This window comes from Mytilus edulis, chromosome 4, assembly GCF_963676685.1.
Source record: "Mytilus edulis chromosome 4, xbMytEdul2.2, whole genome shotgun sequence".
Taxonomy (NCBI): domain Eukaryota; kingdom Metazoa; phylum Mollusca; class Bivalvia; order Mytilida; family Mytilidae; genus Mytilus; species Mytilus edulis.
This window is the reverse complement of record NC_092347.1, coordinates 59,055,578-59,083,042: the sequence shown is the minus strand read 5'-3', so window position 1 is coordinate 59,083,042 and position 27,465 is coordinate 59,055,578. Positions and strand designations below refer to the sequence as shown.

The window sequence follows — 27,465 nt, the reverse complement described above, 5'->3', positions numbered from 1 at the left end:
TTTGGGAAAAAATGATTTACCATCGAAAATAAATCACATTTTACACCGAAATAGGACGTCAGTTTAGGTAATTTGTGTAAGAAAAAAGTGCGCTTATCTGCATTTTGTGTACAGCGGTTTATTTTTTTTTATAGATTTGGGAGTATTTTGAAGATACGTTATCCATGTGTACTTTCTACATAATATACTAATGAAATTCATCCAACTAATTTATCTTTAACTGATTTAAGTTAACGGCTTTCTTTTCTGTTGTGTTTTCTTTGATAATAAAAGACAGGACCGTCCAATGCCCTGTAGTTGTTAAACTGGTCCGCCATTCCATCTATAGCTTCGCACCGAAGTGTAGCGATAAGTGAACACAACAGGGGTCCAGTTTATGTAGTTGTAAACATTTTCGTCATTGTCTTTCTGTTGGATGATTTAAACCAGGTTTTATAAGACCTCCGACATAAATTACAATCATAAATTGTTTGAAGATGTTTTTACTTGACGGATTTTTCTTGATTGCAAGCCAGAATAGTACTGAATTTTCCGCAGACTGATAACCGAAATCCAAACCATGTCTATAGCTATTATTAAATAGATTGTTCTTTGATTATTAAAATTAATTATGATCAACATTTTTAGTTCAGTTCAACATGTTATAGACGGAATTAAACCTTTCCATTTTTTTCTTACCCGTGTATATCCATCCTAACTAGATCAATGAGCATCAATGTAAAGGTAACTCAAGGTCACAACTATTTTCATTCAGAATATTAATACGGAGAGCGTGAAAGATAAGTTGAAAAACTGTGTGAATAATCGACTATATATAAAGTTCGTCTTCAGAGATAAAGAGGCTGTGAAATTTCTACCATCTCTTCACTATAAGTATGTTGTTGTTCCTGCGATCAAAGCTTCAAGTAATATTGTCTTTATATGTAAATTTTACTACTATGAGAATCTTGTACAAGAATAAGGAATAAATGAGCACCTAGATGATCCCACATACAAAAACATGGATTGGATTTTGGCGAGTCATAAGTCCCTCGTGGCTTCATAAAACATTACATTTAACATCAAATCGAAGTAGTCCTTGGTAAAAACTGCATATTTATACATGTATCAGTATTTTATATGTTTCAGTTGCACCTACAATTAACCATGCACTTTCAACAAAGAATCCCCTTTCGGTAGCAGAAGGAGAAAATGTTACACTTTTTTGCAAAGTATCAGCATTACCTGCCGCAAGTGTCATGTGGTTTTATTATCACCCTCAAAGACCGAATAATAAAGAGCGTAAGTTTAATGTAATTTGTTTAATATATAGCGCCGCATAAACATACAGCTGTCCCATTCCGATATTAATTTTAGAAAGACATAAACGCACGAATCTCTCAATTACATGTGTTTCCTAATTTACTAGAATTGTCTACGAAACGTCACCAACGCCGCTTAGTTTATTTATGCCATGCTTTATTTCTCTCTCAATCATTGTTCAGATCAGACATTGCAAATATATATTATAGCGGGTGGCAAATACACAAGCACACAAAAAGGAAACAAGAAACTATTTTAAAAGTTTAGCAGGAAATACTATTGGTATCGGATTGATCACACAAAATACCTTAAACACTCACATTTGCATAGAATACATTATACTCACATTTGCATAAAAAACTTTATACTCATATTTGCCTAAAATACCCTATACTCACATTTGCCTAAAATATCTTATACTCACATTGACATAAAATTTCTTAAACCATGTCTATCAAACACAGAAATGGTAAAACAATAAGCATTATCAAAGTCACTAGTTAGTGATCTTTATATATATATGAGCTTTTGAGCTTTTCGCATTGATATACCAGTATATGCATTAGACAGTCGTTCTCGGCTTTGCATCTTGAATTAAAAAAATCGTTTAACTAAATACGTAAATGTGTCCTAGTATCCTTAATCAATAATAATTATTTTCAGAGCCTAATTTTCCTGCCTCTGTTACTGGAGAAACATTAACAATCCACGATATATCTAAAGAGCAAGCTGGTATTTATGAATGTCTTGCATTCAATGGTGTCCCTCCAACAGCAGTCAAAAACATTACAGTTAATGTTGAATGTAAGTATTTGGTATACCTACATTTTTTGTGTTTCAAAAATATTATAAAAACACATTATATATAATATACATTTGTGTACATAAAATGTTTCACTAAAATTCCATTTCAGTAAAGTTACGCGCCGCCTTGTAACACAGAGGTCCCGAGTTCGAGTCCCGGTGGACACAAGCAATTTTATAATGAAATTCTTGATATCCGGTTACATTGGCGCCTACCTTGAAAAAAACGATGGGGGTTAGAGATGAATTTTAGCTAGGTTAGTTTGTGTGAGAGTCATAATGGTAAGATGATTCTTGAGGTGGGGGAAGTGTGACGGGATTGCTTCCCTAAGAAATTGTGGTAGATAATTATATTGGTAGGCAGCTGTAAATGGTTGAGCTAAGGAAGTTCTTTTTAGCTCAGTCGGTTAACGCGCTGCCTTGTAACACAGAACCCCGGGTTCGAGTCCCGGTGGAGATCAGCAATTTTGTAATGAAATTCATGCTCTCCAGTTACATTATTAACACTTTCCTAGATCAAACATAATTTGCTGTTATAATTTTCTAGTAATATATCGACAAAGATTTTCTTCAAATGTTGTTGTTAGCTTAAAATCCATAGTAAATGTTTCGTATATTTAGAGGATATCAGTTATTGAATCTAGAAGATGGGTAAATCAGTTCGGAAGTGGATAAGTTCGACTGCAAGTGGAAATAAAGAGACTGTTAAAGTTCTTGTACCCCCACGTACGATTTAATTTCCGTGCTTTTACATAGGTAGAGGGCAAATGCATTCTCCCAAAAAAAAAATAACGCTGTTTATATTTCGTGTGTCTGATGCACGTTCTTGATTTAACAAGCAAGACTTAAAACGAAATATTGTTTTGTCTTTTCTGTTTGACCAAAAGGAACTTAATAAGAATTGCCAAATTCATCTAACTTTGCCTGATGCAGTCGGAACCTTAGTTGCTTAATTATATTTTAATTAATCTGACATCAGGAATTAAAATTGTGCATACTGCTTTCATTTATTTCTGTGTCTGATATCAAGTTTACTTAAAAATATTTGTAGATTATCATTGGTCATCTCAACGAGATTGATTTTCTCGCTTGAGCCGGTACCAATGATAGTATGTTTATCGCTATTTTACCTATGACGGCGTTGTCAATTTCATGTCAATTTCATTAGCAACACCACGTGCCTCCTTAGCTTCAAGGGATAATTGTCCATCTCAAGCGAGTAGCATGATATGAAAAATTAACGCAAAAAGATCAAGTAAAAATGCACAAAATAGCGATAAGGCAATTAAATAAATAATTTCGACTGTGGATTCCATATCTCAAGAATGGAAGCTCAGTGATATCATCCAAATCAACCATTCAATGTAAGTAAATCAACCAAAGCAAAATACATACATTACTAGTTGTTAACTTCTATGTCGTTTGGTCTGTGGTGGAGAGATTCATACACAATATTGTCGTTTGGTCTGTGGTGGAGAGATTCATACACAATATTGTCGTTTGGTCTGTGGTGGAGAGATTCATACACAATATTGTCGTTTGGTCTGTGGTGGAGAAATTCATACACAACATTGTCGTTTGGTCTGTGGTGGAGAGATTCATACACAACATTGTCGCTTGGTCTGTGGTGGAGAGATTCATACACAACATTGTCGTTTGGTCTGTGGTGGAGAGATTCATACACAACATTGTCGTTTGGTCTGTGGTGGAGAGATTCATACACAACATTGTCGTTTGGTCTGTGGTGGAGAGATTCATACACAACATTGTCGTTTGGTCTGTGGTGGAGAGATTCATTCACAACATTGTCGTTTGGTCTGTGGTGGAGAGATTCATACACAACATTGTCGTTTGGTCTGTGGTGGAGAGATTCATACACAACATTGTCGTTTGGTCTGTGGTGGAGAGATTCATACACAACATTGTCGTTTGGTCTGTGGTGGAGAGATTCATACACAACATCTTTATATTTTTATAATTCAATTGAATGTTTGGTGCATTTTTATGAACACAGAACATTATAACATCCGACTGTGTTTCACATTAATGAGTTGTATACGTTGAAATACATCTATTCAAATTTAAAAGCTTTCAAATAACCAGTGTATATGACACACATGAAAATATGCAGCAAAATGTTCATAAACAGAAGACTTGGACATATACGTATCATATGTTTCTCTTAAAAAAATCAATGTCTGTCAGAGATATACAAATATGGTCACCTTAGATTAGGTGGAGAAGTTTATACACGTTAAAGAAGCATTGAAGCAATACTTTGAGTTTGTTGCAAGTCGTCAAAGTATTTATTATCTGCCCCTGCTAATGTTTAGCATTATCCTAGATGTCCGCCCTTCATCACGGTCCACTCGGTTTTCAGTACCGTCCTGTCCAATAATTTATAGTCCAGGATATGTGTGAAATATTTGTCACTGCACGTTTAGCAACCAATAATAAATAAATCCATCCACTTTGAAAAATGTATTTATATATACCATTCTTACACTTAGGAATAGTAAGTTTACAGTACGTATCACTATGTTTTGCAGTACTGTCCTGTCAAATAATTTGTTGTCCAGGATATGTGTGAAATGTTTATCACTGGACGTTTAGCAACCAATAATAAATAAATTCATTCATTTTGAAAATAATATTTATATTTACCATTCTTAGACTGAGGATTAGGAAGTTAACAGTAAGTATCACTATGTTTTGTGTGTATACTTTGGTGAGATAATAAATCATGGATAATCAAACTTTAATTCGATTTTGTATTTGTTTTGAATTTTTTTTTTCTATTTTCTATTTTAGTTAAACCGATTATATCTTCAACCAATAAAAAAATTCGGCAATTAAGAGGTAAAGATACTATTCTGGAATGTAATATCAAGGCATATCCGCCGGAAATAGCAATATGGAAAAAGGGAAATATGGAGATAAAAGAAGGAGAAAGAGATTGGAAATACTATCCAACGTTATTCAAAAACAGTGAATCAGAATTCGTTTTAGGTTTACAAATATATTCGTTAGAAGCTGATGATTTCGGAAATTATACATGTGTAGCCAGCAATCAACATGGAACAACTTCTGTACAAGTTTTAGTCGAAGGTAAGAGAAACAAATAAAAATGTTGTGACCAGATTTCCTCATCTATAAGCTTTAATCGTTCATTTATAAGTTCGTTTTCTTCAAAAATTGTTATATATAAGTTTTCTTATACAGCATGTATACCCCTGTTTTTGCATAATAAAGTAACATCACAAAAAAAAAACGAACTCCGAAGAAAAATTCTAAACAAAAAGTCCCTAATCAAATTGTTATTTCAAAAGCTCAAACACATCAAACGAATGATCTACAACTGTCATATTCCTGACTGGTTACAGGCATTTTTTATGTAGAAAATGGTGGATAAAACTGGTTTTATAGCTACTTTTACCTCTCACTTGTTTGATATAGTCGCATACAATTCCGTTATATTGACAACGATGTGTGAAAAAATAGCCAAAAAATGTAAACAATGTAATCGTGAAAATTTTTTACTGGCTTAATGAGGGTTTTTTTTGCGGCTAAACAGATTTCTGAATGGATATTGAGTAGATAACAAATATCGGGTTTGTAATAACATGAGCAACACGACGGGTGCCACATGTGGAGCAGGATCTGCTTACCCTTATGGACGCGGCACCTGCGATCACCCCAAGGTTTTGATGGGGTTCGTGTTGCTAAGTCTAGTTTTCTATGTTGTGTCTTGTACATACTATTATTTGTCTGTCTTTTTTAGCCATGGCGTTGTCAGTTTATTTTCCATCTATGAGTTTGAATGTCTGTTTGGTATCTTTCGTCCCTCTTATGTAATACAGATGATAGCAAGCATTTTGTGTTATTACTTGTATTCATTATAATATAAATAAGAAAATGTGGTATGAGTGTCAATGAGACAACTAGCTACAAAATGTATCAAAGTCTAAAGATATACATGTAATAAACAAACGAAAGCTCTCTTCCAGGCAAACAACCCATTATTGTAAAATATAAGAGTTGAATGGCATACAAAATGTTTTATAAGATTAATAAAGTGCATATATACTTAACTATGAAAATCATTGCGTTCTATCATTTTTTTCTTCTTTTTAAGAATTGGTAATTAAGCCATCAACAACAACTTCAACTACCACTACAACGAGTACTACAACTGTCACCACCCCAACATCAACATCAACGATACCAATGACATCATCAGTTTCAAATAAGACATTATCGTCTATTCGGACAACACCAAACCAAATTAAATCCACTACAACACAGAAGGGTGTGATTATCGATGATAACGATTCCTCGAAGGGCGATAAAGATCCCGGATATAATGTGCTTACAACACCGGCTATTTATCCAATTTCTCCTGCAGAACAAGGTAAACAAATTGTTTTTGAATCAAAACAGTTGCTTCCGTGCGACATGTCTGTCTTTTAAGCCATTATATTTTTGAACTAACATTATGCTTTACCTTCATCAGCAAAAAAAAAATATACATAGTGGTCCAAATATCTGAGACTAACACAATTTTTTTCAATCATAGACAAATTCTTGAACAATCTTCATGCATATTTGGAAGGGCAAATACATACGTGTCGGATAAAGAAAAATTTACGCATCCCTCCATTTTAATCCCCATTGTTTAAAGAATATCTGTTTTCTCTTAATTGAGAGGTAACATTTCATACAAGTACATGTTCTACAACTATATTTTAGTTATATCGAGAAATTCATGGAATAGGCTCTTTTAATCATTTGTTATTTGACAAAAAACTTCAATTCAAAGAAGATTTGTCCTGATGTATCAGGATATAAATATAGGACTAACAGAAACTTTATATTGAAAGAGTTTGTTTTTTTTACGAAAATGAGTTATTGCTCTTTAATTATCAAGTGTGAACTAACCAAGACGGAATATAATGCATGCATTGTAAGATTTTAAAAATCAGATGATACACCAAAGGTTGCGATTGGTTAACAACCGTCCTTTTGGGCCCTGTTGAATGGCGTATTGCTAAGCAAGTTTGAGATACGAACAATCAAATAAACTACAATCCTTGAGATTAGTGAATGGAGAATTTCTGTAGAAATTTGTGTTTCATCGACTATGTTGATGATATGCAATACCACCTAAATAGTACGGACAATCTCGTTTTTATACGACCGCAAAAATTGAAAATTTTTTGGTCGTATATTGGTATCACGTTGGCGTCGTCGTCGTCGTCGTCCGAAGACATTTGGTTTTCGCACTGGGAGTTTTGATCTTAACAGTTTAGGAATTAGGGGCCAAAAAAGGGCCCAAAGAAGCATTATTCTTGGTTTTCGCACAATAACTTTAGTATAAGTAAATAGAAATCAATGAAATTTAAACACAAGGTTTATGACCACAAAAGGAAAGTTGGGATTGATTTTGGGAGTCGAGGTCCCAACAGTTTAGGAATTAGGGGCCAAAAAGGGGCCCAAATAAGCATTTTTCTTGGTTTTCGCACCATATCTTTAGTTTGAGAAAATAGAAATCTATGAAATTTAAACACAAGGTGTATGACCATAAAAGGAAGGTTGGGATTGATTTTGGGAGTTTTGGTCCCAACAGTTTAGGAATAAGCGGCCCAAAGGGTCCAAAATTAAACTTTGTTTGATTTCATCAAAAATTGAATAATTGGGGTTCTTTGATATGCCGAATCTAACCGTGTATGTAGATTCTTAATTTTTGGTCCCGTTTTCAAATTGGTCTACATTAAGGTCTAAGGGTCCAAAATTAAACTTTTAGTTTGATTTTAACAAAAATTGAATCCTTGGGGTTATTTGATATGCTGAATCTAAAAATGTACTTAGATTTTTGATTATGGGCCCAGTTTTCAAGTTGGTCCAAATCGGGGTCCAAAATTAAACTTTGTTTGATTTCATCAAAAATTGAATAATTGGGGTTCTTTGATATGCCAAATCTAACTGTGTATGTAGATTTTTAATTTTTGGTCCCGTTTTCAAATTGGTCTACATTAAAGTCCAAAGGGTCCAAAATAAAACTTAGTTTGATTTTAACAAAAATTGAATTCTTGGGCTTCTTTGATATGCTGAATCTAAACATGTGCTTAGATTTTTGATTATGGGCCCAGTTTTCAAGTTGGTCCAAATCAGGATCCAAAATAATTATATTAAGTATTGTGCAACAGCAAGAAATTTGCACAGTATTCAGCAATAGCAAGAAATCTTCAATTGCACAGTATTGTGCAATAGCAAGAAATTTTCAATTGCACAGTATTGCGCAATAGCAAGTATTTTCAATTGCACAGTATTGCGCAATAGCCAGAAATATCTAATTGCACAATATTGCGCAATAGCAAGAAATTTTCAATTGGAGTTATCTTTCTTTGTCCAGATTAGTAGTTTAATCAACTTAAATCATTGTTTTATACAATATACAATGTATATTCACTTTTACTACCAACTGATAAATTAAAACAATCTTTACCATTCAGTGATAACAAGCACTTTTTTTACATTTTAATATTTTATGATGTATTTAAATAAGTAGCTATTGTTGCAAACTCCATTAGAAATTTGAATTGAGATCAGTTTTGGAATAAGGGAAAGGGGGATGTGAAAAAAATTTGGGGGGGGGGGTTCAATTTTTCTCATTTCAGATTTCAAAAATAAAAAGAAAATTTCTTCAAACATTTTTTTGAGAAGATTAATATTTAACAGCATAGTGAATTGCTCAAAGGCAAAAAAAAATTTCAAGTTCATTAGACCACATTCATTCTGTGTCAGAAACCTATGCTGTGTCAACTATTTAATCACAATCCAAATTTAGAGCTGAATCCAGCTTGAGTGTTGTGTCCATACTTGCCCCAACCGTTCAGGGTTCAACCTCTGTGGTCGTATAAAGCTGCGCCCTGCGGAGCATCTGGTTACCGATTGTTCTGTAACTTTTTTTAACTGGTAATTTAATATCCGGTATGTTTTCAAAATAATATATACCAAATTCAAAGAAGATGTCAAAAACAGGTCTTAACACATTGTTTTCTATTTTCAGATCCTGGAAACAGAGGAAATTGTTTAAATTGGAAATTGTCGGGACTTGTAACTCTAGTGTTATCACTAATCATATTGTGACTTGATCTATGATGAATTTGTCTCCTTTGCGCAAGTGCTACAAACTTTTCTAGTCAGTTGATAAGATATTGTACATTTACGGAACATTGTATGCCTAAGTCTTAAGTTCTATGTAAGCGAAAAAAATATTTATCGAGTCATTGTGTCAGTATTAATGAGAACACATGGTGTTCTTTTAATTTATAATGTTTTGTCATTCTGACGTTCTTTGTACATGTAAATAAAGAAAAGATCTGAATATTATAACTTTTTACTGAAGTGTAGATGTTGTTTTTTGTTTCTGTCGAAATCCACGTAAAAGAGTGCATTTCTATTTATTTTCAAGCGTAGGCTTCATTTGTCATATTTGTTTAAAGGCATTTTGTCATATTTGTTAAAAGGCATTTGGTCATAACTGTATAATGTTTATAAATATTAACCTGAAATAAAAGTTGTTTTGACATTAAGTATAAGATTGTAGTTGACGATTTTTGTAGGATTTCCATAAGAAATAGAAATGAAAGTGAAATGTCTTAGTCTACATGTGATAACTTAATTATATAAAAATGACTAAACTACATGTAGGTGGAAAGATGACCCTTGAAGCAGTACATTTTACATGATAACGCTTCCTATTTTAGAGTTCGAAACCGGACTTAATGTCAGATATGAAATGATTTACATAAAAGGTGAATAGATCAAACCATATATGAAAGTATGTAACATTTGGTAGATATACTCGGGTTTTATATACTTAAAACAGGGATGTCATAACGAAAACTCGTTTATTTTATTTGTAATTTATACAAAGTATGAATAAATTTGTTTATATTGTTTAAAATACATTTATAGTAAATTGTTCTATATCACAATTAAATATCTTTCATGTCAAACATCCTGAAAATTTGAAGAACTGTCTCGATTTTAATATATATTGGTAAACTGGGGAAAAGTCACATTTTTTAAGGTCACAGACTTGATTTCTTGTTGAAAACCAATTTTCTACTCAATTGCAAAAGCAATAAAAACAAAGCTAAGGAAAAATTATGAAGTGATAAAATTTCTCTGTACTTTATGAGATGTGTATGAGGCTGCGTTCACATGCACATGTAATTCGAATACGATTCGCATGAACTAATTCAAATTAGTTTAATTCGCATTCGAAACGTTTTACGTCCGAACGTAAATATCTAATTCGAATTGCAATGCGCGTCGAATTCGCTTTACTGTTTTAATTTGCATTATCAATTCATAAATTATAATTTAATTCGAAAAACAAATAAAGAAATCGTCTTCGATCACTAATTTGTATTAACGAAAACGCATTTCTAATCACTAATGCGAATCGGATAATGCATGCTAATAAGCCAATTCGAAGTTTGATTCGAATTGAAAAAAAAAAAGAGTGTGTGAACACGATTAGCAAATTCGATTCGAATTCAATTCGAATTAAATGTACGTGTGAACGAGGCTGGAAATTCTTTTAACTTGTTGTCTATGTATTGATTTAGAATTATTGTATTTCAGTGTCTTGAGTTACTACGGCGTATATAACGCGTGTATGAGCAAATAATCGATGTGCTATTATAAATGTTTTCTTTTGTGCCAAAGAATGATAATAATCAAATTGTATGTTTATATGTAAAGATGTGAATGTGTATCATATAAGTATATGTTTAACTGCATTTTAAATGTTACATGAATAAACTGTCGCCAAGTATGTTGTTTATTTAACTTATAATAAGATCGTCAAAATTTGGACGGGACGTATTATGGTATGTCCGGCGTCTGTCCGTGTGTCTGAATGTCCGGTGTCCACATGTCACACCGTAACCTGAGATGGACAGGGATATGATTCATTTGTAAAATGTTAAATCATGTGGTGATTTAAATGAAAAAACGGAAAAAAAATATTCGAAATGTTTTTCATTGAATAAAATTGAGAAATGAAATGGAAATGCGTCAAAGAGACAACAACCCGACCAAAGAGCAACAACAGCCGAAGTCCACCAATAGGTCTTCAACACAACGAGAACATCCTGCACCCGGAAGCGTGATTCAGCTGGCCCCTAAACAAAAATGTTTTGAAATATATGAATGAACTGAAATTAAAAATTATACAAGACTAACAAATGCCAGAGGCTCCTGGGTTGGGACAGGCGCAAAACTTAATGGCCAGGAGAATGTGTCTATTGGACACATATGATGCTCCCGCTTATATATATAACGCTATCAAAGTGTATTTCTCCCAAGAACGGTAAAAGTGACGCCACAAAATTTGAACTTGAACTTTGTTTTGTTGTAAAATGACTTTTTTTCATAACATTTTGTTGAGGCAAACTAAAGTGAGATATAACGGATACCAATTTCGGGACGGACGGAAGTACCGACAGACAAGGATAACACGTAATCCCCCCCCCCTTTTCCAATGACGGTGGGGCGTAAACATACTTTTCTTCATCGAATCATACATGTAAGTACAGTGATTTTAGTCGGGTTTAGTTTTAGTTGACTAAATGTAAAGTCAACAGGAAATGTTGAGAGGGATTTTTTTGCATTGAAGATGACCGGATGACTTTGTTTTTGTTCTTCATGTGAATATCTGAAAAAGGAAGGAAACGAGAAATTTTCCAAAACTGTAAATGCTTTTCCATGTAAACACTTGATTATCATGAGTATTGGTCATTGTGACATATTCGTGCGATCTTACAAAAACTTTAATAGAATACAAAAGAGAGGGAAAAACTGGGCCAGATCAATCCAAAAACTTGTTGGTCACATCCATAACCGTACATCCTTCGCGTGTGGTTTAGCCTTTTATCTAATTTGTATATAAATAAAATGTGAAAAGAATAATTACATCGTTTATTCACAGACGAAGAAAAATGTCAGTAGGTTGTCGCTGTAATGGTTGCAGACGAATTATCAACAATAAAACTGCCTGTTGTATTTCTACGTCATGATAACATGATATGTGCTACACCGCTAGAGCATGTAAGAAATGGATTAGATCACGAACTGATTTAACATACTTTTATTTAATATTTTAATGAAAAAATGAATGTTTTGGGCGGTGTTTTGTTTCTCGTTGCTTTATATCCATCTAGTGCACAACAATATGTTAATACTGTGACGGTCACACCTGGACTTGCAACTGCATTGACATGTCATGTCAAGAATTTAGATAACAGTAAAGAGGTCAGTTTTTTTCTTAACATAAAAATAACGTTTTACATATATATCATATATATTCATGTGTGTAAAAAAGTATGTCATATCAAGGATTTGTATAGAAATATTTGTCTTACTAGTATATAAATCCGTAGTCATATATAATCTATAAAAAAATGTACGTTTTCTTCACATCAAATGCTGATAAAAAAAAGTTAGCATTCAAGATTAGAGAGGGTTCAATGCTCACAGACGTTCGTTCGACACGTCATATATATGCAATATAAGCAGTTTTAAGGGTGCAATCATTTAACTTCAAGAGGGGGTATTGTTTTTGTCCGAGTCTTTTTCAATCAAATTATTATTATTAGCTATTGTAAAATACCACCTTTTACTATTTTGGCTATAATGGATACCAGTTTCTATGTGTGGAGGAATCAAGAGAGTGCCACTGGTATTTAGAAGGAAAACTGGCAATAATTAAGATCGGGGTCAAACATACCTCGCATTGAGCTTTAACTTCAGACTCTTAAGATCACAATAAATTAACTACTAAGACCCCTTTTTAATTCCTTCCTATTGTCTTCAAAAACGCGTATTGCTAGTTCAAACAAAATCTGCAATACTCCTCATGCAGGCTACATGAACTTGAATTCTAACGTACATAAACATTTAGATATTCAATTATTTCCAATATATTGCAAGATTTTCAGTGTTATTACTTTCTACTTTTTTCGTTTGGTATCATCATCAGGTTATATGGGTCGGACCTTCAGGAAGTCCTCTAACCATTGGGAAACGTAATGTAACAACAGATTCACGAATTTATATAGAACAACCTTATGCAAATGTCTGGAAGCTACACATAACCAGAGTAAAACTGAGTGACGCCGGAGATTATACCTGTAAAGTAGAATCGACACCCCCTCAAGTTTCAAAAGTAAAGTTAATTGTTAAAGGTAAGGTTACGGATACTGTATTGCAAATCCATAAATAATAATAATACTTTATTCCGTAAGCAAGTATAGCTCATACTATGATTTAAAAGATACACAAATTATACAGTTTACATATACATATACAGCATTAATGTCATAATGTAAACTATTTCTAACATATAGCGGAGTTTTGCATACAATTTACATTGGTAAAAGAGGTACATATAAACAAACAATCAAGTGTTACGAATTTTCTCTGCCTCATAAATGTATTTACACAGAATATTTAACTCCTTGATATTTCTTACAGATAATAATAAACATGCGCGTAGCTACGTTTACGTCAAAACGCCCGGGCGTACACTTGAATTTGGTAAAAAAAATATTTTCATCTAAATAAAAATGAAAGAATTGGTTAACAGTACATCAACCTTCTAAAGTCTTTCTTCAATGGCTTGTAATTGCGAATAAAAGTGACCAAGATTAGTATCATAATATAAATTTGATAATTTTTCTGTCAAAGTCTAAATCTATACCGTGAATTTTATACTCACTTTTTTTTTTTAAAGGAATTCATTATGTGCTAAGATTCGATAAGTGGTTTGCATTTTTTGTCGAGCCATTGACATTTATGTCGCGAAAGCGAGACATTTCGGTCCTAAATTTCGTCGGCGGAGCCATTAATATAACTATGTACATGTATGTTTATTACGTGGTTAAATTTTGAAGATATCAATAACGTTGTTAAACATTCATAAAATTTTACGGTAGCTGGACAAAAACTGTTATTTGGTCTCTTGTGGAGAGTTGTCTCATTGGCAATCATACCACATCTTCTTTTTATATATTTATGGTCAAACGAGAGCATAATGACGAAATTATATGACGAGTTTTATCGTATTTTATGGATAAAAGGAATTTCTTTTGCATTTACAGTCTAAGGTTAACAAAAAAATTTCATATCAATTACTTTTTTAAACCTTCGTCGAATCATAGCCTCCTTGGTCGAATTTAATTAAACTTTCTTGATATTTTTTTTTCATGGTTAATTTCTAAAGCAAAATTGTTTTCGTTCATTATTCAGTTATATACCGACTTCAGCAGTGTTATCTTTGCGCAATTTAAATCAGACGATCTGGCCACCGTTTAATAACATATTGCACAGGGAGGCAAGCTTTCAAATACTTGTTTTCATTGAAATTGATACGACTTCGGCTAAGAGGGCATGGTATATATTGTTCATTACATATATTAACAACACTTTGTACACAAATAAAATATTCTTTTTGAAGACAAAAACAGTTAAATGTATTAAACAAAACAATCCGTCACAGTGATATAAGGGTCTGGATTTGGGGCAACATGGAAGTTTGGGGGTCATCATTTTTATATTTCTTTGTTCTGTCATTCTGTTGGTCATTCTTATCTATTCAGTAAGACATATGCTTATTAAATTATGTGTTCCTTTTGAATTTGCCACTGTACTACACAAATGAATCCATTTATCAATTTTGATTAATATCTGATTGAAACAAAACACGGAAAAATATAAATATTTCGATTTATTTGTGATAAATTGGATATAAGGGATAACAATCAATAGATCAGCTGAAATAAGTTATGTCACCCTGACGGAGGTCGGGTGACATATTGTTATTGTACGATTCTTTTTTCCTTCAGGCCCCTCATCGAGGTTCGGGCGTACACGTAAAAATGACCTAGCTACGCCACTGATAAACAGTTATCAAAACTATGTGATACACATTACATTGATTGAACATTTACTAGTATGACAAAAAATATTACACTGACATAGTAGATATATAAGTAAACAATCAAAGGAAAAGCATCTAATTGTTGTTCTTTGCCTAGAACATCGTTAGCACCTTCCATAATACGTAAAGCATTTTTTTCCCAGGCAAAGACTGAACTTCGGGAAGTTTATTTCTCTATTCGGTGAGATAAACCCGATAAATGTTTTAATCTTATCAAAACATTAATTTTCCTTTCATTTTCCTTATTCGTTCATTTATTTTCTCATTGTATCTCGTATACACGAACTATATATGTATAATCATTAAACAAATGTCAATTTTCCTTTTTTTTCTGGATGTTGAAGAAATTTCCACGATAATTTAAGTATACGGAACAAACAAGTAATAGCTTTTCTAAAAAAAGCTAGCCGTCTCTTAGCTGATGAAAGTGGAAAGTGTTCTTGCTTTGAAGATTTATTCGTTCAGGATGTTCTTGCATAGATTTTTTCTTTGTTTTTTTTTTGGGGGGGGGGGGGGGGGCATAGAGGGACTCTAGGCTCTTTGTCGTGTAATCTGATCCTGTCATTTAAATTGCCCAGTCAGACACTAATCAATTACGTTTTCTGGAGAGAAAAAAATAAGTGATATACAATTCATTATTTATTTGATAAACAGTTTTCTTCATGTCAACATTCAATAAAGGGATGAATTGTTAGGATTCGTTTTGATTCATTTTGTTTCTTTTCATATATTTCTTTTACCAACAACGACTATGCCATGAACAATAGATACACTATCAACATCGACAAATTCTCCAACACAAACAGGTAACAGTAGTTATTTTATATATATATTTTATTTGACGAATATGCTACACTAATCGATTAGTTGACATGCATTTGAAAATTTAAAGTTCTGGTCAAACATTGCTACAGTGATTTCCTAATATAAGTTTAGAACTCCATTATGTATGTACAATCTTTCTGTGGAGTTATACAAATCTGCGACGTAACCTGTGAAGGGGGTAGACGGAAGATACCAAAGGAATAGTGACTATAATTCTCATAAGTCGAATACGAGCTTACAATGCCATGGCCCCAAAAAAATACGAAAAATTATCAGAAAACAGTTTACAAAACACAACATAGAAAACTAAAGATTGAGCAACACGAATCCTACATAAAGCCGATGGTGATCCTAAATGCTGTGGATGGGTAACTTAATATTCTTCTCCATATGTGGCTAATTTGAGTACAGACCCGGTGGTGAGTCTAATTTAGTAGGTTACCTTCGATGTAAAAATATATTGTGACGGGATAAAGGTTACAATTGGAACATATCCGTCGTCATCTATGGAACGCCACAGCTGCCTTATGATAACAATAACCATTTCATTAAGGGTAAAGATATTTCATGTAGCAAATGATCTATACTATAACAACATTTGACAATAATACTCTGTCTATTTGCTATATCACTAATATACATTTGACGTATAAAAGATGAAGTCGCAATCCTGCACTCTTTTTCTCATTAATTACCATATATACCATTTATTACCTCTGCTGTTATAATCATGAGCCGTAAGATTGGTTATACTTAGGAACTAATTGCCCTTCAGAAGGTCTTCAAATTGTCACGGATTATTGTCAATGGTGTTGTGAGAAATAAAACAAATGTGAAAATGTGAAATTATCAAATTTGAATAGCAGTATTCCTGAATATAACACACTAGACATATCAAATAAATAAATGCAAAATCCGATTGTATAATCATGGAACGGCGGAACACCAAGGGGAACGTACGATATTGTGTGTTTGACTATATTTATTACCTTGCAAAACATGCATGCCAATTTCTTTTTTGCCTGAAAACAATTGATACAAATTTAATAGCTTTATAAACTCTGCCTACTAATGAAAAGAAAAAAACCAACAATACAATGTATTGGCTGGCTCGTTTGTCATAGAGAGAACGAAGTGAGCAAAGAGGAATAACTCTGTTATGAAAAATACGCCAAGGTTACAAGAGCGCAATTATTCGTAATGCATTTTCCATAGGGTACCACTGGTGTTCCGTATCTTTTTACTCAAAGACTACACAAACTAGGGAAACACGGGTAGCAGTTCTTGTTACTAGAAATGTCAATGTTGCATTACAACCCAAAAAAAATACATTATGGCCATGCGGCAAAAATTTACTTAAAATGCAATTGAAAAAGATCGTCTAATTTTCGCCGAATGAAAAAGGTATATTTTTAATGGCTCCGATGTGTAGAAATTGAAGATCTTTTCTATACTTTGTAAAATGTGAATACAATTCTCTGCATTTTTTTAAACCTAATTGGATAATCTTTCGATTAAATGTAATTCCAATCCCGTATCATCCAATCAGAAGCCATATAGGATTCTTTTCTGAGTACCATCTTACTTGCCAGTATTAAAAATGTAAACAAATAATTGCGCTTTTGTAACCATTACACTGAATCGATATAATTTAAGCTAATTGTTTCACTTACACGCAGTTATTACTACACGTTGCATATAGCTTTGATATACAAAACCGACCCGAAAAAACATATATATATAACAGCGCATATTCTGTGAAGCACGTGTTACTTTCGACTGTTTGGCTGCTTATATCTACTATTTCTTCATTGTGTTGACACTTATTTGAGTTACCATTATTAAACTTTACTCTTTCTTTCCAGATCCAACTGGTATGGCACCGAGTTTACGAATGAAGAATTTCGAAGTTTTTTGTGCCATTTTATTACTATCATTTCTAGTTGCTCAATTATTGCGATGAACGTGTAAATACATCAATTACATTAATTTCTTTGTTTCCGACGCACTTTCTCCTGAAATCAAATGTATTACAAATATCTAGTATTAAGAGTATAGATTTGAAAATATTCTTTAGCATGTCCTATTGTCTTTGATAGATACAAATCTCATTAAAATCGTATCAAATCTTTATAGTGAATAAAAGTGGACCTATAGAGATAAATACCATCGTTTTTTTCTTCTTTGTGTTGGCACTTTAATTGAGTTATCATAAGTAAATTTTACTCTTTCTCTCCAGACCCAACTTGTGTGACACCGAGTATACGAATGAAGAATTTCGAATTTTTTAGTGCCATTTCATGATTGCCATTTTCATCTTTGTCGATATATAATGATCTGCGTATACTGTGTAACACCCCTAGAAAAAACCGACAGAGAAGGAATTCACTGCCACTTGCCATAGTTCGATATCCGTGCTTGTGGACTTATAACCCCAGAGTGTATCATCAACTCTGATATATTAGTGCTGCGGTGCTGACAAAAAAATCGAACTTTAACGTAATTCTACGTAAATTCCGAAAACATACTGAAACTAAGATTCTAACTCTCTTCGACAAAGTTGCCTATAGTTGGATTTGGCCACTTCTCTAAGGTCCTTTTTGTTCATATAGCTCTTCGCGTGTTTAGGTCGCATACATGTACCTCATTGGCTTTCATTTATTTGTCTATAAAATTAAGGATGAAGGTAAAACAAGGACGACGCTTCGGACACATGGAATTAATAAAGTGATATTTCCATTCTCTAGGGAAAAACAAATTACATGTACCAAAGGTTTATATATTTTGTAAAAATCGAACGTTGAGACACGAACTATTTATTGATAGATTTTTATGTTTTTTCGTGATGGTTGTTACAAGAGGAACAATAACTACCTAATCGAGTTCCTCAGTTCGTCACTTGTTGCTCAACCTTTTGTGAATGTGTCTTGTTTTGTGGACTTTCTTTGTGCTTTTGGTAAATGAGTCATTTTTCTTTGTTTCTTTGGAAAAAGGAAATCAATGTACGAGATTTAGGCTGCTTGGATTTTCTAGTTGTTTATATAAAAAAAAGATGTGGTATGATTGTCAATGAGACAACTCTCCACAAAAGACCATATCACACAGAAATTAGCATCTATAGGGCACCGTACGACCTTCAACAATGAGCTACGCCAATTCGGAATAGTCGGTTTTTAAAGGCCCCGAAATGACAATTCGAGCGAGAAAACTAACATGTTTGCATTTTTTTCTCTCTCTCGATTAGCTGAAGATTAACATACTAAATGTGAAATGACGAATTCTAAAAATGTATTATAATTTATTCATAAAAACATGAAATAAAACAAACCCAAGAAGTGATTTACAAAACGTTATATTGTATAATGTCTTTATCTACGGAATTCACGCTTGATTAGTTCAAAATCAGGCAACCTTGCATAGCACCCATTCTTTTCATTAAATTCCTGAAAATGAATTTTTTTAAAAATATAACGATAAACAAAAATTGAAGACTCTAAAAATACAGCAAAAGTATATTGTTTAATTTGAATAATTCATTTAATCATTGAAATTGTGCGCCTTTAGTCAATATCTCATTTGAAGTCAGAGAAATATGTTTTTCTAATGCAGAATCGTCATGTGGAATAATTGTTATTGCACTCCTAACAATAATTTTGATAATTCTTGTAACAGATTCTTAATTTTTAGAGGCGGACCTTTATTATTGCTTGTTATCCCGGTCAATCATCTCTGTCGAACCTTGCTATTCGTTAATAGTGTATGGTCGTCAGTATGTCTGTAATGGTTTCTACTGGACAGTTAAGAAGCACAACAATTAATTAATATTGCAAGTTGTCAATTTCATTCCATCTGTTATATATAAGCTTACAAACGTAACCCTGTCAAATCTCACTGGGGTAATGTTGATGACCGTGGCAGATGAACAATCAGGTCAGTATTTTTATTGTCTGTTAAAGTGTTTCTATATTATTTGCTATACAAAGCATACATTGGTATGATGTAAATTTATAAAAGATTCATATGGAAATCACAAATCACTAAATGTGCATGAAACAGGAAATTCGATTTGTAAAATCTTGAATCGGGTAATTTTATAATAGACTTAATCTAATGTTGACTCTGATATCAACAGTCAACATTTTTCTTAAAGCTCTTGAAACACTCTACATCCAGTTACATGTCAAATGCTCAAGAATTCAAGAATATAGTAAATGAACTAACCTGAGGCATGGTAAACTGGTATTTGCTACTCATTCTTTGCACAACAGTTTGTATCGGTATGATTGTGTGTATACTACTATTACTGAAATGAAATGAAAAATACATTAAATTTTGTACATTGTAAAGCATTCTGACTTATTCTTCCTGCACATAGTCGAATCTTTATTCTTCATGTTCGGTTACATTGTAAAGCATGCTGACTTATTCTTCCTGTACATAGTCGAATCTTTATTCTTCATGTTCGGTTACACTGTAAAGCATGCTGACTTATTCTTCCTGTACATAGTCGAATCTTTATTCTTCATTTTGCCTTTAATATTATCTCTCATCCATTTACTTTCTTTATTTATCAAACAAAAAGTTGTAATATTGTGATACACATGTGCGTTTGCAGTTAGGCAGTTAACAAATGTAGTTCTTGCACTTGAGATATTTTTTCTACTATCGTGTATTGTTTGTTTGCTGACTCAGACATTTGTTATTCTTATTTTGAAACCTTTTTTTATTGTTTGTCATTGATGCATATCGTGCCAGCGACAGTAAAGCAACAATACAATTTAAAAATCAACAAACTTTTTTTGCTTCAACGATAGTTAACAGATATGGCATGACACCAGTTTATATGCAAATTACTTACACATGCGTTGGAGAAAGTGTCCTATCATTCACTTGGAATTCAATCATTTTGGCTATGTCCTGTTCCAGCTTAAACAAATACAATGAAAAAAGATTAATAGAAAAATTAACTATTGTGAATGAAAAAATAAAAGTTTTGTTTATCTGTGCAAAATGTTTGCTTAACCTTGAACTATTACACTATTAAGTCTATAACTCTTATAGATATTATCCTGTACTCTGCAATAAAATAGTTTTGTACTTCTTTTGCATGTAATCAGCACCAAAACCTGTCATGATATACTAGTATTTTTCAGTGGCAGTTCAGTAAAAATCAAGCGGCGTCAAAATACCCTTTTCGGTTGTGGAATTTAAGGATTATCTAACTTTATTTGTGCCAAAGTGTTAGAAACGGTCGCTGGGGTTTAGTATCTTTCTCTACAGTGACGTGCTAAATACAATTCTGGTATTATAATTCCCAATTATTTAGTCAAATGAATTGATGGTTTTTGTGTCTGCTTTGTATCATAATGTTGTATATTTACCTTTTTGACAGATGATCTTATTTTGGATTCCTGTTCCAGAAGATCTTGGTACTTTTGTTCCATCCTTTTTGCTTGCTTTAATGTTTGTTGAAGATGTTTCTGAATTTTATTTATTGCTTTTTGTGTAGTGCGTTCTTCATGCGCACTTACAATTATTTCTACTCTGTAATCATTAATCTTCTTTGAAGTATCCAACTTGTATGCAACTTTTCTGTTGGCAAGCCAACACACCTGAAATGTTATTTATTCAAATTAACAAAAATAAGGATTTCTAAGAACTGACTCAAATAATAATTCAATGGCGGATCTAGAAATTTTCATAAGTGGGGGCCAACTGACTGCCTCAGAGAGGGCCCGCTCCAGTCTCGCTTCAGTGATTCCCTATATAAGCAACCAATTTGTTTCCCAAAAGGGGGCCCCGGGCCGCCTGCCCCCCTAATTCCGCCTCTGTAATTATATTTAAAGCATTTATTATAATTTTACATACATTTTTACAAGAATATTTTACAGGGGCCTGGTTTTCGAAAGTATCGTAAGATATGTCATAAGATATGATATCTTAGGACAAATCTTATGACTATCATATGATATGTCATAGAATGCAAATCAAAGCTGTCCTAAGATAGCCATACCTATGATGCTCTTATAACTGTATTAGAATATATTTTCATTCTTTTATTTTAAATAATGATTAAAAAATTATAAAAAGAAATATAAGAATAATAAGTATGAATATTATAAGTATTACCATTCTTATTATTAACGAATCTTTTATTTTTACCCATAAAAATGAACCTGAAATTATATATGAAAAGGATTTAAAATCTGAGTTGATAATTTAATTTTAGTTTGTTTGTATGATAAATCTTGAACGCGTTTATGTAAAAAAAATGTATTGTCATACATGAAATGTTATTTGATTGTGAATACTTTTAAGATTCGGTACATAAAGTACCCGCTTACCGAAATGCCCGTGCAAATACGTAAATAAATTACTATATAAGGAAAGAAATAATATATTAAGTTATTATACAAAATCATGAGTACGAAAAGGAGTCAAAATTTTACGTCGTAGGAGATTCAAAATTTAATTGCAAAGTGGAGAAGAATAAATCTTTGCTATTTAGACAAATGGGCAACAAAACTATTATTTGTATTGTAATGAATATAAAATGATACCTGAAAAGTAATTAAATTTTAGTTGATAGTCATAAGACCATCATAAGTCATGTCGCGAGGTGTCTTAAGTTTTCGACACTAGTTATGATATATCGTAACTTGAGACACTTTCGAAAACATATCTTACGACTATGACATATCATAAGACCATCATAAGACATGTCTTAGTCATAAGATACTTTCGAAAACCAGGCACCAGAGGTCTAGTCATTTTATTAATGTCGTGTCTTTCATTATTTACCCTTTCCATAGTAACTCTTTAAAGGGCCCCCTTTTTGTCTAATTTCCTTTTTCTGTTTTATTTTATCTCACATTTGTATCTATTTATTTATTCAGGGGTATTGGCTGATTGGAATTAATATGATTATTACCTTTTGCTGATCCTGCAATTTTTTGTAAATTTTATTGTGTCTTTTTATCTCCTTTTCCATTTCTTTGATCTTCTTGTCACATTGCTTGACAATCTTTTTGTCAAACCTACAACAAAGAATGTTAGAACATTTTTATGACATGATTTGACGAAATTGTAGATTTCTATCAGGCTAACCATTATATAAAAATAAGGATGTGGTACTATGATTGCCAATGAGACAACTATCCACCAAAATTTAAATAGAGGGGATGTATGCAATTATAGGCAACCGTAAGGGCCTTCAACAATGAGAAAAAATCATACCGTACGGTCGGCTATAAAAGCCCCCCCCCCCCCCCCCCCCCCCACATGAAAATATCAAACAATTGAGAAAGCTAACGGCCTAATTTAAAACAAAACATTTTACGAAAACAAACCAATTCAGCTTTTATATAGCCTATGGTTAAAAAAATTATACAAACCTCCTACCCTCACGAAAACAAAGGATTTACAACTCACAAACTGAGCTTACTTCTTTTATTGACTACTAAATTCTTAAAGAATACTTACATTCCACCAAACACATATTCTATTCCGTACATCCTTGGAATATATATGGTCATTGCGACATCTGTAGTCTCCATTTCTATTATTTTTCTCTGCGAAAATTTGCTGAATATCTGCGTGTATTTCTTTTCACGTCGTTGTGAAGGAAAGAAGATAATAATGGGAAGGGCCGACGTCACAATAAAGACGTCTTCCAGGTGGACGTTACACAACAATATGAACGACGTCGAGACTACTTTCGCCCATAACTTTAAGATTGGTAGACGTACCCTCCTGTTAAACAAAACTAATGGTATGTTACAAATTGAGATGATAGTGATAAGGCTCATAATGAATTAAATAAGGAGATGTGGTATGAATGCCAATGTGAATATTATCCACCATATTTCTTATGAAAATAAAAATTACAAGATGTGGCATAATTGCCAATAAGATAAATCTCCACAAGCGTCCAAAAGACATAGAAGTTAAAAAAAATAAAGGTCACGGTATGGTCTTCTTCAATGAGCAAAACCTCTTACCGCAAGGTCAGCCATTAAAGGCCCCGAAATAATGACAAATGTAAAACTATGAAGTCGACTTAACCGATTACAGATAAACTTGAGGCCTTAAAGTGAAGATTTTTTTAACAGAAACGTTGTTACTCAAATGTTAACCAAATACCCAAAAAACACGACAAAGCGTTGATTGAATGTATGGGGTTTTGTTATAAAATTTAATTGCATGAAACATCCATTGATTTGCCTGTATATCTTCAACTGTAGGAACTAAAAGAAAGTGGTATTTCACAGCAAACTCTTTACAGGCTATCAAGTAAGGAATCATTCTTTAAATGTATTTGATAAGTCAAATGGTAGATTCATCTGATTTTAGTTAAGAAAAAGAACAAAATTTTACATAAATTCCACTATTCCAAAATTGAAAGAAAGTTTTTCGGACAGAATGGCTGATTGAACAAAACCTGGGTTGTAAAATGTCTTAAAAAATTGTTACTAGTGGTGATGTGTTTAGGTAAAAGTAAAATATCCAAAGGACAAGGGTCGAAAAGACCAGTATATGGCCTATATATGATAATCTATAAAACCCCAGGCAAAAAATGATACAGTTGTACCTTTAAGTACTTCACTTGTGAAGAATAAAAGACAAATAATTAATATGCATTAGAAAGTTATTATGTCAATAAAACATCACCAAAATGATACAATTTCATAAAAACAATCTAGGTTTTAATGATTTCGAACATTTTTCGCATAAACTTTGCAAAGGGAATTCGCCTGCGCATTTATTTTTGTTTAATGCATACGTATTCAGATAGTAAATATTTCCTTTGGAAATAAGTTTTTATTTCTCGAATGTCAAATGGGCATGGCACAAATTAGTCAAAACATTCACTTAATTTTATCATCGGTACAAGGTCGACATCATTCGTGAATAAAAATCAACATGCAGACATCTTATACGTATCGATTATTATATGGCATTTTTCATATCAGACCCTTTATCGGCCCCAGGTCATGATATCAGCACAACAGCGGCAGGCATGTGCATAGTATCAACTTTATAATTTTCGGATCTCATTTATTCCTGAAGTTGTTGGGCTGGAACCTGTCTAGAGATGGACTCAAAATGTGGTATATTTTTTAAAACATGGTAAATCTTAATTCATTGTTGCTCCTTAACCCTTATGTGAAAAATCTTAAATCACTTCCGGTTTTCCGCACTTTGTTGTCGTCAAATAATTTTTTGACAAACGTCTGCATGTCATGTAACGTTTACAAACAAATTTCCTGAAATGCACGAAGTTGCATGTAATAAACCAACACGGAAAATAACGTAAGGCAGTTGTTAATATTCCGAAAGGTTCGTTTATCAGCCCGTCTAGGAAATTCTTAGGAATCTGGTTAACCCTTTCATAGCCATTGAATATCTTTCAATGTTATTGAACTGTAAATAAACTCACCATAGATACCAGCATAACATTTTGTATTTACGCCAGACGCGCGTTTCGTCTACAAAAGACTCACCAGTGACGCTCGAACCCAAAAAAGTTTAAAAGGCCAAATAAAGTACGAAGTTGAAGAGCATTGAGGACCAAAATTCCTAAAAGTTTAGCCAAATACAGCTAAGGTATAATTAATGTTTTATACAAGTATATGATAAGTATAGATTATTACATGGCATTTTTCATATTAGACCCTTTATCGGCACTAGGTCATGATATCAGCACAAAGGATTTTAAAGGTCTGATATGAAAATGACATGAAAGATCTTTTTATCATATACGTCAGCAGAAGAAATATATAAAGAACTATTAAAATAGTGTCTCTCTTTCAACTTCAAAATGATATTTTACAGAAAACCAAAATTCGAATTTCTTCACTTTAATTGTTTTTATTAACCGGATTTTTGTGACGAAAATGTCGGTTATTGATTTGGGGATGTACGTCGGGCGGTCGGTCGGGCGGGCGGGCGTTCGGCAATCAAATGTTGTCCGTGCATTAACTCCTGAATGTCCGTGCATTAACTCATGAACCGTTCAACCAAAGCTTTTAAAATTTTGATATGTTGTTACTGACAACTAAATGAAGGTCAAGTTTAATAATGACGATTTTGACTTTTACCGTTTAGGAGTTATGGTTCTTGAAAGACTGAAAAATGGAGTTATCAGTCGTGTCCGTGCATTTACGCATGAACTGTTCTAGGTGTAATACCACCAAATCATGGTACGTCACATCCGGTTGCATACGAAAGTAGGCCTAAAAAAATATTCCCTTGAATTTGACAGTTGTAGAAAATTAACCCTGCATTTCAATGCACTTAAATTTTTCTGAGTCGTAAATATGTATTTTGGGTGTCTGAAAGCATCATTCTTTTTTTTATTTGATGGTCTTATAAAATATTTTGAAACGTTAAGGTTACATAGTTACCAAAGCAGGTAACCAGTAAATAACAGTGTAAAAATTGGTTTGTCTACCCTCGGCGGTGGTTACTTTCTTATATGCAATGAAATGTAGTGTGAAATTTTCACTGTATCGATATCACTGGAAAGGATTGAACTTTACACATGCAAAGTATTTCTTTGGTTGAAATAAAGGTAAATACTGTACGATTTTTTTAAAAGTGCCAATTTAACAAAGACTAATAGGGAAAAATCAATGGTGGTATTACACCTATTTCTACCAAAGCTTCCCAAATTTTTATATGTTGTTACTGATGACTAAATGGAGGTCAAGTTTAATATTGACAATTTTGACTTTTACCGTTCAGGAGTTATGGTTCTTGAAAGACTGAAAAATGGAGTTTCCAGTCGTGTCCGTGCATTTACGCATGAACTGTTCTACCAAAGCTTCCCTAATTTTAATAAGTAGGTACTGATGACAAAATGGAGGTCAAGTTCAATAATGACGATTTTGACTTTTACCGTTCAGGAGTTATGGTTCTTGAAAGATTGAAAAATGGTGTTTCCAGTCGTGTCCGTGCATTTTCTCATGAACCATTCAACCAAAGCTTTTGAAATTTTTATATGTTGTTACTGATGACAAAATAAAGGTCAAGTTCAATATTGACGATTCTGACTTTTACCGTTCAGGAGTTATGGTTCTTGAAAGATCGTAAAATGGCGTTTCCATTCACGCTGTTGCATTTACCCATGAACCATTCAATCTAAGCTTTTCAAATTTTTATATGTTGATACTGATGACAAAATAGAGGTCAAATTTGATATTGACGATATTCACTTTCACCATTCATCAGTAATGGTTCTTGTGATATTGCCAGGACACAAATAAATGTTAATAAATCCGGTTTGCTGTCGTTGTGACAGCCTCTTGTTGATATTACAAGCATTTTATTAATCTTATCACAACAATTATCATGTTCTTAGTTTGAAAAATGTATTTTCATTTTTTCTGAAATTGCCCCCAAATACCATGAATACGTGTGTATATTTTGTCCTTTAAATTGTAATGGACAATTTCTGGCATCTCAATTATGTCTTTCAAAGTATTCAAAGGAACACCAAAAGCTGTCCTAGTAAAACAAAA

The 27,465-nt window shown here is 32.8% G+C and overlaps 3 protein-coding genes across 3 annotated transcripts in view; 2 read left to right on the top strand and 1 right to left on the bottom strand.

The window, feature by feature from the left end:
- The window catches only part of LOC139520089 (lachesin-like), a 28,082-nt gene extending 17,128 nt beyond the window's left edge, over positions 1 to 10,954 (top strand). Inside the window, exons 4-8 of the mRNA XM_071312517.1 lie at positions 1,129 to 1,281; positions 1,966 to 2,106; positions 4,918 to 5,214; positions 6,242 to 6,517; positions 9,176 to 10,954. Of these exons, the coding sequence (XP_071168618.1) occupies positions 1,129 to 1,281; positions 1,966 to 2,106; positions 4,918 to 5,214; positions 6,242 to 6,517; positions 9,176 to 9,255 (947 nt within the window). The 3' untranslated portion in view covers positions 9,256 to 10,954. The remainder of the gene's footprint in view (positions 1 to 1,128; positions 1,282 to 1,965; positions 2,107 to 4,917; positions 5,215 to 6,241; positions 6,518 to 9,175) is intronic.
- Positions 10,955 to 12,183: 1,229 nt separating this feature from the next.
- Positions 12,184 to 18,109, top strand: LOC139520084 (cell adhesion molecule 3-like). Its single transcript, XM_071312508.1, has 4 exons — positions 12,184 to 12,432; positions 13,160 to 13,364; positions 15,886 to 15,924; positions 17,809 to 18,109. Exons 1-4 carry the CDS (start codon positions 12,292 to 12,294, stop codon positions 17,904 to 17,906), a joined length of 483 nt encoding a protein of 160 aa, XP_071168609.1. The 5' UTR covers positions 12,184 to 12,291; the 3' UTR covers positions 17,907 to 18,109.
- A 1,112-nt stretch (positions 18,110 to 19,221) lies between these two features.
- LOC139520083 (uncharacterized) lies at positions 19,222 to 23,695 on the bottom strand. The gene is made up of 6 exons (XM_071312506.1): positions 23,426 to 23,695; positions 22,875 to 22,980; positions 21,325 to 21,555; positions 20,802 to 20,869; positions 20,165 to 20,246; positions 19,222 to 19,386 (listed from the first exon to the last, which is right to left on the bottom strand). Exons 1-6 carry the CDS (start codon positions 23,497 to 23,499, stop codon positions 19,312 to 19,314), a joined length of 636 nt encoding a protein of 211 aa, XP_071168607.1. The 5' UTR covers positions 23,500 to 23,695; the 3' UTR covers positions 19,222 to 19,311.
- Positions 23,696 to 27,465: the final 3,770 nt, after the last annotated feature.